At 51.4% G+C, this 15709-nt stretch overlaps 1 protein-coding gene across 4 annotated transcripts in view; it reads right to left on the bottom strand.

Moving 5' to 3' along the window:
• LOC102212507 (ras-responsive element-binding protein 1) overlaps positions 1–15709 on the bottom strand; it is a 52456-nt gene that overhangs the window by 6996 nt on the left and 29751 nt on the right. For all 4 annotated transcript variants that reach the window (XM_005752513.2, XM_005752514.2, XM_005752515.2 and 1 more), the window contains 17 exons: positions 14801–14896; positions 14502–14724; positions 13748–13817; positions 12781–12870; positions 11872–12035; positions 8798–8939; positions 8567–8712; positions 5596–5785; positions 5212–5505; positions 4261–4720; positions 2521–4174; positions 2262–2437; positions 1886–2077; positions 1629–1790; positions 1373–1522; positions 1060–1181; positions 26–749 (listed from right to left, as the gene is read on the bottom strand). In XM_005752513.2, coding sequence (XP_005752570.1) covers positions 26–749; positions 1060–1181; positions 1373–1522; positions 1629–1790; positions 1886–2077; positions 2262–2437; positions 2521–4174; positions 4261–4720; positions 5212–5505; positions 5596–5785; positions 8567–8712; positions 8798–8939; positions 11872–12035; positions 12781–12870; positions 13748–13817; positions 14502–14724; positions 14801–14896 — 5055 coding nt within the window. The remainder of the gene's footprint in view (positions 1–25; positions 750–1059; positions 1182–1372; positions 1523–1628; positions 1791–1885; positions 2078–2261; positions 2438–2520; positions 4175–4260; positions 4721–5211; positions 5506–5595; positions 5786–8566; positions 8713–8797; positions 8940–11871; positions 12036–12780; positions 12871–13747; positions 13818–14501; positions 14725–14800; positions 14897–15709) is intronic.

Here is a 15709-nt window from a genome sequence, read left to right as displayed (position 1 = left end):
GTGTGTGACCTCAGGTGTGTCGTACCTGTGTGTGACCTCATGTGCCGGGTCAGGTCCTGCAGAGACCAGAACCTCTTGGAGCACACATTGCAGATCTTCTTCCTCTTGTCCACGCGTCCTCCGGATGACTCGCCGCCCTCCAGGCTCTTTGGTTCTGATGCCTCTTCGTCGCTCCTCTCCTCCTTCTCCTTCTCCTCTTCCTCCGACTCGCCACTGTCGCCTCCTTCACTGTCGCCTCCCTTTGCTCCTTCCTCTGTCTCCATCTCTGTCTCCTTCTCCTCATCACCGGGTTTGCTCTCCGGCGCCGCCTCTTCCTCCTCCTCCTTTGCCGGAGTGGCTTCCTCCGCTGTTGGTAGAGGTGGAGTCGGCGTATCCTCTGAGAGGTGTGCCCTCTCGTGGCGAGCGAGCGTGGTGGCGTAGCGGAAACTCTTCTTGCACACTCGGCAGACATGTTTGTAGTCCGGCTGCTGTTTTGCAGCGAGGCTGTAGGACGAGGAAGACGAGGAGGAAGCGGGCGTGTCCTTCTCCTCTTCTGGGCTCTCGGGCGCTACTTGGGGAGTGGAGGTAGCGGGTCCACATGAAGATGAAGATGAAGATGAAGAGGAGGAGGAACAGGAGGGCTGAGAGGACTGCTCCTCCTGGGCGGAGCCTGAAGATGACGTGTTGAGTTTGAAGTCGATGAGCTTCTTGCCAAAGTTCAGGTCCAGACTCTTGTTGCTGTGGCAGTCGTCATCGTCGGTGCTCTCCACCTGGAGGAGGGTTTTAACATTTATGACATCATCACATGACATGTGAGGCGTCTTTTTTTTTTTTTTTATTGACCTTTTTTGAAAAGAACAGGCTGCTGAAGGTGCTGCAGCACCCTCTGGTGGACGGTTGAAGGTTTGAATGACCACAAAAACAAAATTAAATATAGCGTCGATCTTACATCCTGTGAGCCGAATGTGTGTGTAATCTGCAGTTTACGTATATTTTACTCCATAATTTTGCTTTACAGAGAAATACTGTTTGTATCTCAGTGCTGGGCTTTTTAAAGACCTGTTCCCACAGCTATCTTACCTTGCTGCTGTTTGGAGGCTGTTTGCCCTGTGCTGCTCGGGTCTCCTGCGCCCCCTGCTGGTCTGGCTGCTGTGTGGTTTCCGTCTCCTGCTGCTCGGCAGGTCCGGGAGTCGGGCTGAAACCTGCAGCACAAAAACAGCTTCAGGCGATGATTTAAAGGGTGCCTAACATCTTCAGACATCAGCAGACTCCAGGAACAGGGCAGTTCTGCAGTTTGACTCTGGCACTACGGTGAAGCCCTGGATTACTTCAGCTCCACTTCCTGCCACATGACACCAAATCTTTCCTTTACGACTCGTTATTAAAATGTTACCTTGGCTTGGTTTGTGGGTGGGGCTTTCATGGTTGCCTTCACAGTGGGTGGTGCTATCAGCGGTGGGGGCGGGGCCTGAGTCTGTAGATGAAGCAGTATTGCTGAGGTTTTGTGCTTCTGGTGCCATCTGCTCCGTCTCTGATTGGCTCTCTGTGGGAGACAGTCAACAATCAGTGCTCTGAACTCATCTTGTGTTGGTTGCCACGGGAGACGCGTCTGTGGATGTAACGGTGATAAAAACTGGTTGTTCTCTGACCGGCGCTCTCATGCGAGCCTTCGTCGCCGCCTTTCTTCACGAGGGCGCCGTTGCGTCGCAGCGTCCTGTGGGTCACGCCGTGCTTCCTCAGCAGGTGGCGCTCACAGTTGGATTTGGTGGAGAAGAAGGCGTCGCAGCGCGGACACGGGAATGGCTTCTGACCTGGGTGAAGACCAAACGAGAACCAGGTTTCCATGGAGTCAGGCACTGGGGCGGTGCTCAACACCAGTTTCGTGTGTGTGTGTCGTGGTCATTACCAGTGTGTGTCAGCATGTGTCTCTGCAGCGAGCTCGCCCACGGGAACACTCGGGGGCAGAAGGGGCAGGTCAGCTTCTGGACAGAGTTGGAGTAAGCGTTCTTCTTTCCTTTGGGCTGATTCACTGCCGCCGGCTTCGCCTCCTCCTTAGCTCCGCCCTCCTTCTCCTCCCCTCCTGTTGCTTTGTCACCGTCTGCTCACAGAAAGAGTTTGAATTAAATCAAGGGAAAAATTCAACCTGCTAACAGATACGTTTATTATCGATGACTAAAATAAATGAACATTTAAATATTTTTATTTGGGTTCATTTGTAGTTTTTATTCTTTTGACTGTAAGTTTTGGTTGCAGGAGTTTCCTGGACAGTTTCCTGCCCCCACCTCTCTTTCCTGCCAGGTCAGCAGCGCCTGTCTGCAGGTAGTTGCTGAACTTGTTGGCGTCTGTGTTGGCGAGCATCTTTTCCACGCTGGCAAACTCGCCGCTCGACTCCAGGTCGATGCCGCCGACGGCCTTCTCCTTCAGGCCGAGGCCGGCTGCCTTCTTCCTGGGCCTCCTCCTGTTGGAGAGAAGGTGGAGTCAGCGGGAGCGCTGAACATAGCAGCAATGTGAATAAAGTTATTTGAAATGGCGCCCACAAACCTGGAGGGTCCGTCGGAGGCGTCGTCGCTCTGTCCCTCCAGGCCGGCCGAGGCTGCGGGGGCGTCTGTGGCGGAATCGGCCTGAGAGGAAGCGACGCCGGCAGCGTCGCGCTTCAGCAGGTCTGGGGCGGCGGACACAGAGCTGATGATCTGAGCGATGGAGGCCAGCGGCGGCAGCTCTTTGAGGGTGCCGGAGGGTGAAGAGGTGGCGGGTTTGGGGAGCAGTGGTTTGAGGCGCTGGGCTCGCGCCGCGTTGGGGAGAGAGGTGGGGGAGGAAGTGGAGCCCGGGGGCAGCTGGTAGCAGCCGAGCTGGGGGTGGGGGTGAAGCGGGGAGGGGCCGCTCGCCATCTTCTCGTCCTTGGACAAAGCCTGCTGCTGCTGCTGCTCGACGATGCTGCTGCCGCTCTGCTCCGTCTTTATCTCCCTCAGCTCGCCGCCGCTCGCCGCCTCCCTTCGCTGTCTCTTGCTGGGGATGGACAGGTCGATAGGCTGGTCCAGGTCGGCGCAGTCGAAGGGGGGGGCGACGCTCTCCAGTTTGACCCCAGGTGACCCCGTCTGGCTGCCAGCGCCAGCGCCGCGGCCCTTGGCGGAGAAGTCGAGCGGCTGGTCCAGTTCTGCAGGATACGTGACGTTCGCCAGTTCCTCCACCTTCACGACTGGGATCGGAGGCTGGCTGATGCCGTTCAGCGCCAACGGTGCGGTGCGGGCAGTGGCGAGGGCGGTGGCGGGCAGCAGGGTGGCGATGTGCTCCTCGATCTCGCGCTCTTGCACCTCAGGGTGCTGCTTCAGCAGGTGGTGGATGCAGTTGCGTTTGGCTAGGAAGGCAGCGCCGCAACGTCGGCACTCGAACGGTTTCCTCTGGCAGCCGTTGTGCGTGCGCAGGTGGATCTGCAGCGCCCGGTACGTTTTCAGGTCCTCGCCGCAGAACCGGCACACGGTCTCGGCTCCGGTGCAGCCCGTCTCCGCGTCCTGGGTGGAGGTGGTGCCTGTAGTGGTGATGGCGGCTGCGATGTTCGCCGTGGTTGTCGAGGTGACGTACTTGATGTTTTTCTCGATGTCCTTCCTCGAGGTCTTGGCGTGCTTCTTCCTGAGGTGGCGCTCGCAGTTGGCCTTGACAGTGAACGGATAATGGCAGACGCGGCAGACGTAGGGGCGCTCTCCGCTGTGCGTGCGCAGGTGACGGATGAGCGTGGCTTTATCAGGAGCTACATAGTCGCAGATGTTGCATTGGTGGGGCAGGATGCCGAGGTGGAAGCGCATGTGTGCCTGCAGCACGCCGGAGAAAGCGAACACCTGGTCGCAGAAACGGCACGGGAACGAGCCCGAGTTGTTGCCGCCTTTGGTTCCTGGCTTTCTTCCGCTAAGTCCCACCTCCTCGTGTACAGCTGTAGTAGCAGCAGGCGGCGAGTCAGACAGGGGGGTGTGGGCCTCATTCATGCACTCCGCGTCCATCTGCCCGCCGTTCCCGGCTGAGGACGAGGAGGGCGTTTTGAAGAGCGAAGGCGTGGGAGGTGGCAGGCTGGGGCTGATGCAGCCCAGTGAGGCCTGCTGGGAGCTCTGCAGCGGCGGAGGAGTCGTCGTTGTGAGGCTGGAGCGAGGGCTGATGGGAGGTTTGGGTTTCAGTGGCGGCATCGCCTTCTGACCCTGAACTTGACCTGCAGGAGGAGAAACAGTCGGTGAGCGTCGGGATAAATCTACCTTCAGAGGCTTGAGTAATAAACCGGCTCCAGACAGCACCCACCGTTAGCACCGCTGAATCCTGGAGCTTTGGCCAGAGGTGGGAGTCCTATCTGGTTTGGTGTGGTAGTCGCCACTTTCAGGATCTGCTGGATATCTGCCAGCTCCATAATCCCAGTACCGCCTGCCTCTCCGGGCTTGACGCCTGACGAAGCGGCGCTGGCTGCGGTTGCGGTCCCGTCGGGTTGCAGGAGGAAGCCGGTGGGGAAGGGCTGCAGGGACAGCAGGCTGAAGGCGTCTCTCTGGGAGAGGCCCTGCAAGGCCGAGCCCGGGGCCTCCAGCAGGGGGATGCTGAGGGCCGTCAGACCGCTCACGCCGAGCCCCAGAGTCAATCCCAGACCTCCAGACAGGTAGCCTGAAGCCGGCTCCTGGGGGAGGCTGGAGGACGGAGGCTCCACGTGTATCACCTTGATGCTGTCCAGGTGGGCCTGATGGATCTCGTCATCCGTGGGACCAGCGTTCACCTGAGGGACACGGAGAGGAAACGTGCTGGGTTAAAAGATCACACGCACACTTTTTTAAAAATCTGTCTTTTAAAGACCGCAGAACAAAAAACAAAAACTTCTTTGTAAAAACATTTGTACTAGTTGGGTTAACATTCGTAAAGTTGACGCACAAGTTCAGCCAGGAAGTCATGGCCCTGCTTTCCCATGCTATTAATCTCAACGCTGACATCATCACTCTCGTCCAATCCTCTTCTCCCATCAGCCTCTGCTTGGCGTGGTTCTGCTCTCTGTTTTTCTCCCTTTAAGACTCTTTTGTGGGACCCACCTCATCCAGAGCTCTATTCAAGCCACCGCCAGCATTTGGACTCCTGTTCTAAATCCCATCACATCCTGTCACCAATCCTGATCTGTCTGCATTTTGTTCTTTGGCACTGAAGTATGCTTATTTCAGTTTGTGCTTTTAATTTGAAAGGTCCACGTGTGTGCCATGTTTGTACTTCCAAACATACCTTAGAAACGTGCTGAAGACCCAGCCCTTCCAGGAAGTTGGACTGCTCTGCAGGCAGGGCTTCTTGGTCTGCGTCCTGCTGGTCGTTCTCAACCTCGTTCTCTGCAGAACCTTCTCCTTCCTCCTTCGCCTTCTCTGCGGTATCCTCCGCGCTGGTGGTGGCGCGTTTGTCGGGGTGAGAGTTGGTTTTATGGAGGTCCAGGGCTGAGCGAAGGGGGAACGCCTTGTCGCAGGACTCACAGACGAACCGGTGGAACTTACTGATGCATCGTCTGAGATTCGTCTCACACCAGACCTGGACGGGAAGAAAAACGGCGTTAAAACTCTGAATCCCGACATTTCCATCCAGGAAGCGATCCACGGGAACACGGTGACGGATGAACACCTGTGCAATGTGAGGAAACTTCTTGCAGGAGAAGTCAATGAAGGCCAAGTCATTGAAGCCGGTGGGGATAGAGGGGTTGCTCTGGATGAAAGGGCGGCCGCTGGGGTCCTGGGGGAGGAGCTTATGAACCCCCGCATTGTGACGCAGCAAACCACGGTGGGTTCGGAAAGAAAGGCAGCAGAGATCACACCTGCAAACACAAACACAGAAGAAAATGCTGCCTGAATGTGAGGCAATAATTCAAGACAGACTTGAATCAGAAAAAACGTCAAATAATCTAAAATATTTGGTCACTGAAAAACAAGAAAGCTCCTCCCACACATGTTAGCAGGAATCTGGTTTTTCTCTGAACTTCAAACAATCATCAGATTGACTAACGACTGGAAATATCCTGTTAGTCATCCGCTCTGAGGGTTTAAATAGTGAGTTTGTTTGTTTTAAGAAGATGGAGAGGAGAAGTCCTCGATGTTTGCCCAGAAGAAGGAAAAAATGTTTTCATTGTCCTTCATTTTTGCATTTTGAAAAACCTCTGAACTCCCGCCACCAGGGGGCGACATCTCTCCTTTTTTGTTTTTTGTTTGTGGGGACCAGCAGGCTGACAAAGAGGAGGTGATGACATCATTTCGTGCCTTCCTGACTCTTGTTTTTCCAGTTTGAAGGCGCTCACTCACGAAGCTCGTGCTAAAGTTTGTGTGAAACTTTGAAGCCAGCAGAGAGGATGTGATCTTTGAGCTGATTCGTGCTCGTACGTCACCTTTTCACGGAGGACTACAGACACAGCTTGATACGTGGAAATCACACCGCTGGTTATTCAGCGGGTTAAAGACACACACGTGCAGGAAGACAAGTGTGTGTGTGTGTCTGTGCGTGTGTGTGTGTGTGTGATAACCCGGTGTTGGTCCGGCTCTCGTTAAGCGCTGAGAGGACAGCTGCCCAGTGTCTGCCGCAGTCACACACTCTTATCACATCGTGTGTGTGTGTGTGTGTGTGTGTGTGTGTGTGTGTGTGTGTGTGTGTGTGTGTGTGTGTGTGTGTAATCCCCTCAGTTACGCTGTCAGAGGATGGTGGGGGTCTGCACCATATGTGGAGCAGCACTTGTTGAACTCCATCAGTCAGACCTGCACCTCCGCCCTCATCCATCCGAGCGTCTGTGTAACAATCAGCCCACTGATGAAACATCGATCACTGTGCTGCTGACTGTCATCGTTTTAGTTTTAAGCAAAACAACTCCAGTGTTTCCTGACCCTTCAAAGTAATCACGTAAAAAGTCTTTAGAGGTCTTTATGTTTTTATTACATGAAAACATTGCAGTGCTGAGGTGACGGCGTTCAACAAGCACGAATCATGTTTACGAACTACAGACTGTGTCTCGCTTCGTGTTGTGAGAAACGTCCTTTTTTAGAAACTTTAGATGGTTAGTCGTTTCTTTATCGATCGATCGAACAAAGAGACCAAAACTATGGCCTGAAACAGGAAGCTGGAGCAACACGGTGCCTCCTGTGTCTGCGCTCGTGCCTCTACAAGCTCACTCTCATCTGATTGGTCAGCTTGAGGAAGCCTGCTGAGGGGCAGCTGCCACTGCTCGCGTGCTGTGTGAGCATGCCTGAGACGAGGCTGAGAGCGGCCTGAGCGTTCGACCTCACAGCAGTGACTCCCAAATCGAGGGGTGCAGACCCCCAAGTGGGCGGCGGCGCTACTGCAGCTACAAACTGATGTTAAACTAATACAGACAAACCGTGTTGTTACTCCTGAACATGATGCAGGAGGCCACGCCTTTGTCACAGACACAGTCTGTAATCGCCGACCTGCAGCCGAGGCGGTGATGTGACGGCCGCTCGTCGTCTCGGAGGTTTCACATTCCCTCACGCACTTCAACACCTAAACACCGCCTTTTTGTCTTCGTCTGGTTTTAATGTGACCGAACATCCACCCATCATCCTGGGTGAGGTGAATTACGCTCCATCCTCCTCCATCCCTGCAGGGTACTCGATCCTCTTACCGGCTGATTAGGGAGGATTTACAGCTAAATATTCTCCTTCCTCCATAACAAGCTCAGCGCTGCCCGCTCGCCTCCTCCTCTCCCTCATCACAAACATTCTGTGCTTCCTTTCTTGTTTCCTTACAGCTCTCCATCCTTCCTTTAACCTTTCTTTCTGTCTCATATCCATCCTCCTTTCCTTCTCTGCTCCTTTCTTTCCTTTCCTTCCTTTATTCTTCTTTTTTTTCTCTTCATGTCCTGCTTTTATATTTCTTTGTATCCTTCCTTCACTTTTCCTTGTCTCCTTTCCTACCTATCTGTCCATCCTTACGTCCTGTTCTTTCTTCCTCTTTTGAACTTTATTAGTATTTTATAGTTTTCCCCATTTCCTACTTCAGTTCTGCCTTTTCCCATAGTTCCTCATCAGCTTTCCTTCCTTCCTTCACTGCGTCCTTCCCTGTCTTTTAGTGCCACTCTTGGATGTTTCTTCTTCTTTACTTTGCTTTTCATCCTTTTTTCATCTCTTTCTTGTCTCCTCGTGTCCTTCACCTTGCTTTATTTCTTTACATTGATTCCTAATTTTCTCTTTCTTCTTTTCCTCCATGTTAAACTTTGTCGCTGTTGTGTTGCCATAGTGACAGATGTTCCTGGTACATCCTCCTTTTTCACTTCTCTCTCTCTTTTCCCCAGTGTTTCTCTGCCTCCCTCGTCCCCTCTCCCAGCCGACCATCGTCCAGATTCATGAACAAACTCTTAATTTGAAAGGTCGGATAAGTACAGAGTGTCTGAGAGTAAAGTTAAAAAGTAACCAAGTAAATGTACTCGATGAAAGGAAATGAGGATAGGACAAAAGGGGAGGAATCAAGGAGAGAAGCCAGAAGGGCAAAACCATTTTAAAAGAGGAGACAAGAAAAGGAAGTAGGAAGAGAGGGGAAGGAGAGGAAACGAGCAGAGGAAAGGTGAAGAAGAAAGATGGAGGGGTTAAGGCGGTACCTGAGGGCGGTGTCAGGGTGGGTGTCCATGTGCGCGTCCAGATCCAGTCTGGAGCTGCAGGTTTTGAAGCAAATGGGACAGGGCAGAAGCTCCTCCTCCGAGCCGCGGCCCGCCACTGCCTCGTCTGCCGTCGCGTCCTCCGCCACCTCGACACACAACAACTTGTTATCTCCCTTAACCGAACAAACCCCACCCCTTCCTGACGGCCGACGCTCCCGTTGGTGTTTTTACCTTTTTGTGGGGCGGCTCCTCTCCGTTCTCCTCCTCGAGGCCCTGCCTCCTCTTCACGGACGGACGGCGGCGTTTGGTGGGAGAGGGGGGGCTGATGGGGAGCAGGCCGCTGGCCGGGTCCTTCTCGTGAATCTTCATGTGTCTGAAACAAGAAACGAAGGTAGGTGGCGTTTACATGCATGCCATCAAAAGACCTGCGGAGTCATCGTTAATTTAACGAGGAACGCCGGGAATTCTGGGAAAGCCTGACGAGAGCTGACACCAGTCAGTGGTCTGGGAGTGTGTGGGGATACAGGAGGGGGCGGAGCTACAGCAGCCAGCGAGACAGTGCGTGAAAGTGTGCGTGCGTTTGTAAAGGTCATCAAGGTCACAAGATACAGCAGTGAAGAGGTAAGGAGGAGAGGAAAGGAAATGTGGGCAGGAAAGGAAGTAAGGACAGATGAGAGGAAATAAGGAAAAGAAAATAAAGCAGAAAAAACCTTTAGGAAGGAAAGGAGACGAAAGGAGGTGACATCAGGAGGAGACGAGGAGGTGCTGTGAGGTAATGAGTGTTTAGGACACACAGGCAGGTGTGGGGCTGAGGAGCCCGCATCTATAAATAGGTGTCAGGCAGCGAGCTGGACGCCCATAAGAGGTCCTCACACTCAGTCAGCAGATCTGAGAGCAGCTGACAGGAAGCTGCTCATTAACCTATCAGAGGAGAGGAGAGAGGAGGCGGCCAACCAGAGAGCAAAGTCTGCTCAAACTGCACTGTGGCCCTGCAGCCGGCCAATCAGAGCGCAGGAAACCTGCCCAGTCAGCTGACACACAATCCTTATCACCCAGTGTGTGTGTGTGTGTGTGTGTGTGTTGCAAACAGCTGCTGAAGTCCACATATCAACACACACACCAGAAACAGAACAAGGAGAGAAGGAGAGGAAACAAGTAATGAAAGAAGCACCGGGGGAGGAGCAACGGGAGCAAACAAGGAAGGGAAGAAGAGGTGATAACAAGGAATCAAGGAGAAAAGCTAGGAAACAGAAAAGGAGATAAGGAAATGAAACAAGGAAAAAAAAAAAGAGCAAAAACAAGAAAGAAAACAGAAACAGAGGAAACCTGAAAACGAGGAAGGAGGAAACAGGAAAGTAAATAGGAAGAGAGCAAACTCCTCCTCCTCAGGTCGTCTCCCTACAAACTGGAGTGAAGCAGCTTCAGAGACAAAATGGACTCTGTTTCCTCCTCTCTGCTCGTGTGAAGCAGGAAAATCTCTGAGAGGATGCTCCGCTCCTCCTCCTCCTCCTCCTCCTCCTCCTCCTCCTCCGCTCACAGTTTGCATTGTAAATCAGCGCCTCATCCGTCTCTCCGCGCTGCTCTTTGTGCTCGCTTTCCCGGGCTCGGAGACTCGACAAACCGGCCCGCCGAGTTTCTGTAAAGGTGGATTTTGTGAGTCATAGAAAACCCCGCGTGCCTGAAGGGAGCACGTGTTTTTGTCTTCTGTTAGACTTCAGGAAACATCGAGTGTGAGCGGTGATGGAGAAACTGGAGCGACAGCTGATTCCTCTCATCGCATTAGTTCAAAACAAAAACACTCAAACAAGAACAAAGTCTGCGCCCGTAAACACTCACACATGACTGCAGCTTTATGCTACAACAAAGCTCTTTCATGCAACTGCTGCCTGTCTGCAGACACGCGCTCCTCCGCCTCAGCTCAGGCGCTTAAAGACATTTCTGCTGCTTTAAAACTCAGAGCAGCTCAAAAACAACGCGAGCACAGGCAGAGCCAGCAAAACTGAAGCAGACATGATGACACAGGGAAAAACGGCTGCGACACCCAGCAGATCTGAGCGCGTATGTCGGCCTACAGTCATTCCTTCCTGCCCACAGCTCCTCATACCATCGCTGAGAGCGAGGACGCAGAGACAGGCCGACATCTGTCAGGCTCAAAGCAACAGGCTGAACAACAATCCTCCAGCACGCACCGCAGAGCCTCGGCTAACGGCTCAGCGCAGAGCTCCAATTACTCTTCAAAGTCCAAACAACGCGGCTCACATGGAACAAAAGTTGATTCTTTTCAAAGTAAAGTCTGTAAAAACTTACAAAAACTTACTAGGCTGCTTTAAAGGCACAGCTTTTCAAAATAAAACGCAGTAACAGTGTTCCCATGTAAAACATGTCTAGTTATTGTTATTACAAATTATTGTTACAAATCAGCTAATACATGTTCAATGCAGCGTGCCATCCCTGACTTCTCTCTTTCTTGTAAAGTTTCAAAATAAAAGCCCAATCAGGTAAAATTAGCCTCAGCTAGAGGCTAGCTAAAAATATATCAACAAATATAAGCCTGAAGAACAGGAAGGATGCTTTGGAAAATGTGTGAATGACGATTATTATTAAAAAATAAAAAAGTATCTGAAATACTCCATTTCAAAATAAAATGCACATCGACCTTATAAATATTAGCATCTGCACTTTTACACTTCCTCTTGTAACGTCTGGCTTGGTGTTTGTTCTGATGCAGACTCTGGCTAACGAGCAGACACACACACACACACACACACACACACACACACACACACAGACCTACGCCCAGTCATTTATTTATCAGTGATGTCCAGCCTTCACCATCAGACCAAACAACCTAACTGTAGCCTGTGTGTGTGTGTGTGTGTGAGTGTGTGTGTGAGTGTGTGTGTGTGTGAGTGTGTGTGTTTATATTGGGGTTGGGTTGTTAAAAGTCATCTTCCAACTTCCTGTGTAACCCCCGCCCCCCCCACACACACACACACACACACACACTAGGAGTTTGGTGGTGTTCTCCCATGACGGTTGGCTGGTGATCATGTTAAACTCCAACTTCCTCCCCCAGAGTTTGTATGGTGTGTGTGTGTGTGTGTGTGTGTGTGTGTGTGTGTGTAAGTGTGTGTGTGTGTGTGTGTGTTAAGCAGTGACACTGACATAGATTTTTTAAACTTAAATGTGGGCATATATGAGGTCGATGTAATCCAGATGTTTGCCTCTGCATGTTAACTCAAATGAGGTGCTCGTCTCCGATTGGCTGGCAGGTAGCAGGACGTGTGTGTGTGCGCTCTGATCACCTGTGCATGTTGCCGTTGGTGGTGAAGGTCTGGCCGCAGATGTTGCATTTGTAGGGCCGCTCGCCGCTGTGGACCAGCATGTGTCTGTCGAGCGACGAGGCCGAGCTCAGGCATTTCCCGCAGATGCTGCAGGAGTGATCCGTCGCTCCGGCGTCGGCGTTGTGCTGCGGGACGTAAGGCACGCTCAGAGTTACCTCGTTTTTATGAGCGGTCACAGAGCAGACGTGTATAATGTTTGACAGTGTGGACGCGCCCCTTCAAAATAAGAGTGGTACCCCAGTAAAAAACTAAAGTCCTAAAGAATAAAATAATAATAAAACGCACATGTAGACACCGTGTGACCATTTATTTATATATCAGCTGCTGTTTTGCGTCTGCTGAACTCACCTTCAAAATAAGAGCCTCCTGGCTGTATAGTAGCCTGATTTTCTAATGTCACTAGACATGTGTTGGATTTAAGTAGAAGTAAAATCCTGCAGTAACCTGGTAACAGACTGTTGGCAGGATATTGGCGAGGCCATCAAAGATCTTAAACATGCTATCCTTTCAAAATAAAATACACATCTAGGAATACACGGGAAGCAGACATACTTTATTCTGAAAAGTTATTATTTGGATTTTACTTATTTGGGCTTGGACACATCAGCCTGACTTTAAGGAAAAGAATGCTTTGTAATATGTTGAATTTTCAAGATAAAAGCCCCATAAGTTACCTGTTTGAAAAGCATAATGCTATTGAGTAAAATAATGCTTTGAAATATGTTCATAAGAGAGGCTGCCCTTTCAAAAGAAAATTCTAATCTATACCCTGCTCATAAATCGAGCGGCTGCAGCTTTGACGCACAGAAGGTTTCTCCTGAACATCTTCAGTTATTTCTTTAGCATCACGTCACAGCGGGGTGTGTTTACCTGTCTAATGTGCATGGTCAGCTGGTGCTGCGTTTGACAGCTCTTGTCACACAGTGGACAACAATAAGATGAGCTGTCGTCTTTGGTGTCCTGAAGGAAAGGAAAACAAAGATCAAAGGTCATCCAATCATGAAGCTACAAACTGTCACATGACCCGCGCAGCACTTAGACTCACACCTGACTGGTTTCTTCTTCTTCTGTTATATTTAAAACATGCTACCACAAAAACCAGGCTGAAATAACCAAATCACAGTGATCACCACAGTCAAAACATTACAGCGCGTGGGTCACATGACGGCGCCGGCTGGACCAGGCTTCACCCCGTGGAGCATGTTTGTGGCTTGACAGCTGTGTCCAGATGTGGGCTGAAGTGGCCCAAGTTTGACCCGATGACCTAATGTCAGCCGATGCCTCACATCCAGCTGCAACACCAACCGAGCGGCTGCAGAGCTGCACACACACAAATCTGTCTTTCTATCATCGTGGGGACCCGTGCTAATATAATGATTTAGGGGGACTCATGTTATCGGGATTCATTCACAGACAGACGGCCCTAAAACAAAAGGCCTTGATGACCTCTTTGAAGGTGCATCAAATTGTGAAGACCCGAGGCAGACGGCTAAATGTCCTCACAGTCAGGCCTCGTCTGCTCATCATTCTGGGAGGAAACGTTGAGAAAACAATCTCTACAAATTACTGCGCGCGCGCACACACACACACACACACACACACACACACACACACACACACACCCTCCACTCAGAGGCAGCGCTTTCCTTTTCCTGCTGAACCACAGGAAGTTCTGACGCGGCGTGGAATGCCAGCGAGCGTGATGGGAGAGGAGAAACAAACCACAGTGACGAGGCAGAAAAACATGAAAAGGAGGGAAGAGGAGAAGCTGCACGTCCTGCTGTGGGCAGCAAAGGCGGAGGCCGGGCCAAAGCGGCGCGGTCGAGGTGTCGAGTACCTGGTTGCGTCGTGCGTTGCGACCGGGAGGGGCTCGCATGGCTGCCGTGAGGGACTTGCTCGGTGAAGGGCTTCAAACGGAGAAGAAGACAAAACATTTCACACATAAATAAAAAGTTTCAAGAGAAACAAAACAGACTCAACAGCTTCCTTTTGAAGAAGGTGTTTGGTTTGTTCCTGCTTTACAAAATGAGTCCCAGAGGAAGGAATTTGGTGAATTATGTGCAGAATCTGTTTAATAAGCAAGCGGCTTCGTTCTGTTTGGTTTCCATCCTGATGGGGTTTATTCCTCCAGAGGAGGTGGGGCTGTTGTCATGTTTCCTGCTGTGCTTCAGTGATTTTAATCCCGCCCGGAGCGTATGCGAGTAATTACACTTACAGCTGAAATGACCTCCTGTTGTTCTGTGAGCTGTCATTTAAATCCTGTTAATTTCTTTACATTTTGTCCTGTTGAAAGCAGCCGAGCTGTCTATCAGCACTTCCTGTTTGTGACGAATCTCTCAGGATTGCAGCGATGCTGAAGGAAACTTTAACAGCTGCGTTTGGCCAAATCTTATTCAATGCCGTTAACTTGTCCTGCAGACGTGTCTGGCAGCATTTCGTCCTCCACCCACAGATGTAGCTCTGTGGACACCGTTTGACTCACACGTGCAGAAATGAATTCAGGTTTGAAGCTAAACATCGACTTCAGCTCATCATCTAAACTTTTAACTTTTCAAAGTTTTTAATCAAGTCTGAAAACTGTCTGTAATCACCTGGGGGAGGGGCCGGCGGAGGAGGAGGCTGAAGGGGCTCCACTCCCACCGTCTCCGCCGTTAATGGTCCCTGTTGCTGACATCACTGCTGACATCATGGCATTAATGGAGGAGAGGTCTTCTCCTCCACCTCCCACGGTTCCTCCACCTTTGTCTCCGTTCTGTAGTTTCGCTCCTCCGCTCGCCACCTCCTTTGCTCCTTCCATTACTCCGTTGATCGCTCCTGAAGAGCAGCATCGCTGACTGTTATTACTCTGTTAGCTAAAACCATTAAATGTTCACCGGGGTTTGGCGCGCACCTTTGAGGTTTTTGTGCGTTTTCTCCTCCTCCTCCGTCAGCTCAGTGTTGGCTCCTCCCCCTTCCTGCCGCTCCTCTGTGGAGTTCTCCATGACTGCTGCAATACAAACACACACTATTAGAGAGTAACCATCCTGTAACCCGTCCCACCAAAGTCCATTTAAAGACGTGTGCGTTTAAAGCTGCGATGCATCAGCGAGCGCGTGCAGACCCGGGCGCCGCAGCACAGTAAACAAAGGCTCGGCTGATTGTTACAAACTCCTCTGTCAGTTGGGGACATGAGGATTTTGAGTGGTGTGTGAAGGCTGACTGAGATTAGAATAGCACGGGAGCTCAGCAGCGCTGACACATCCAGCTGGAGTTTCTGGTTTCACTGAAGAAAAGCTTTCACAAACCCTGCGAGTGCTGCACAAGTGCTGCACAGCAAACCTGAGAAAGAGCTTTTAAAAAGAAGCAGTTTGGAGAAAGGATTCAGTTAAATGTATGGTTTTAAGCACTGCTGTGTTCCTGAGTTTCTGATTTACTTTGACACTTACAGGCTTCACAAAGAGAGACGGCAGAGGAAGACGCTCCATCTATGAGCAAACAAAAGCAGCTCTGGCCGAGCGCCCACTGGACCAGAGGGGGCCAAACGTGGCTTTGCAGCCCTCACACCTGTTTCTACCAGCCAGAGCGACATATGAGGGAGAGATGGAGGGACGGAGGAGGAGGAGAGAAGGGGCACTTCTGCTTTTTGCAGAGAGGAGAAGACGAAAGCTAATTACAGTTTCCTGTCTGCCCTCAGAGGAAGAAGCGCTCCAGAGCCGGCCACTTCCTCCTGCAGCTCAGAAAGAGGCTGCGCGTGTGTGCGTGTGCGTGTGTGCGTGTGTGTGCGTGCGTGTGTGCGTGTGTGTGTGCGTGTGTGTGCGTG

This window comes from Pundamilia nyererei, unplaced genomic scaffold, assembly GCF_000239375.1.
Source record: "Pundamilia nyererei isolate P.nyererei 1_Seehausen unplaced genomic scaffold, PunNye1.0 scaffold00364, whole genome shotgun sequence".
Lineage (NCBI taxonomy): Eukaryota > Metazoa > Chordata > Actinopteri > Cichliformes > Cichlidae > Pundamilia > Pundamilia nyererei.
The sequence above is the reverse complement of the archived record's forward strand: the minus strand, read 5'-3'. Positions and strand labels throughout refer to the sequence as shown.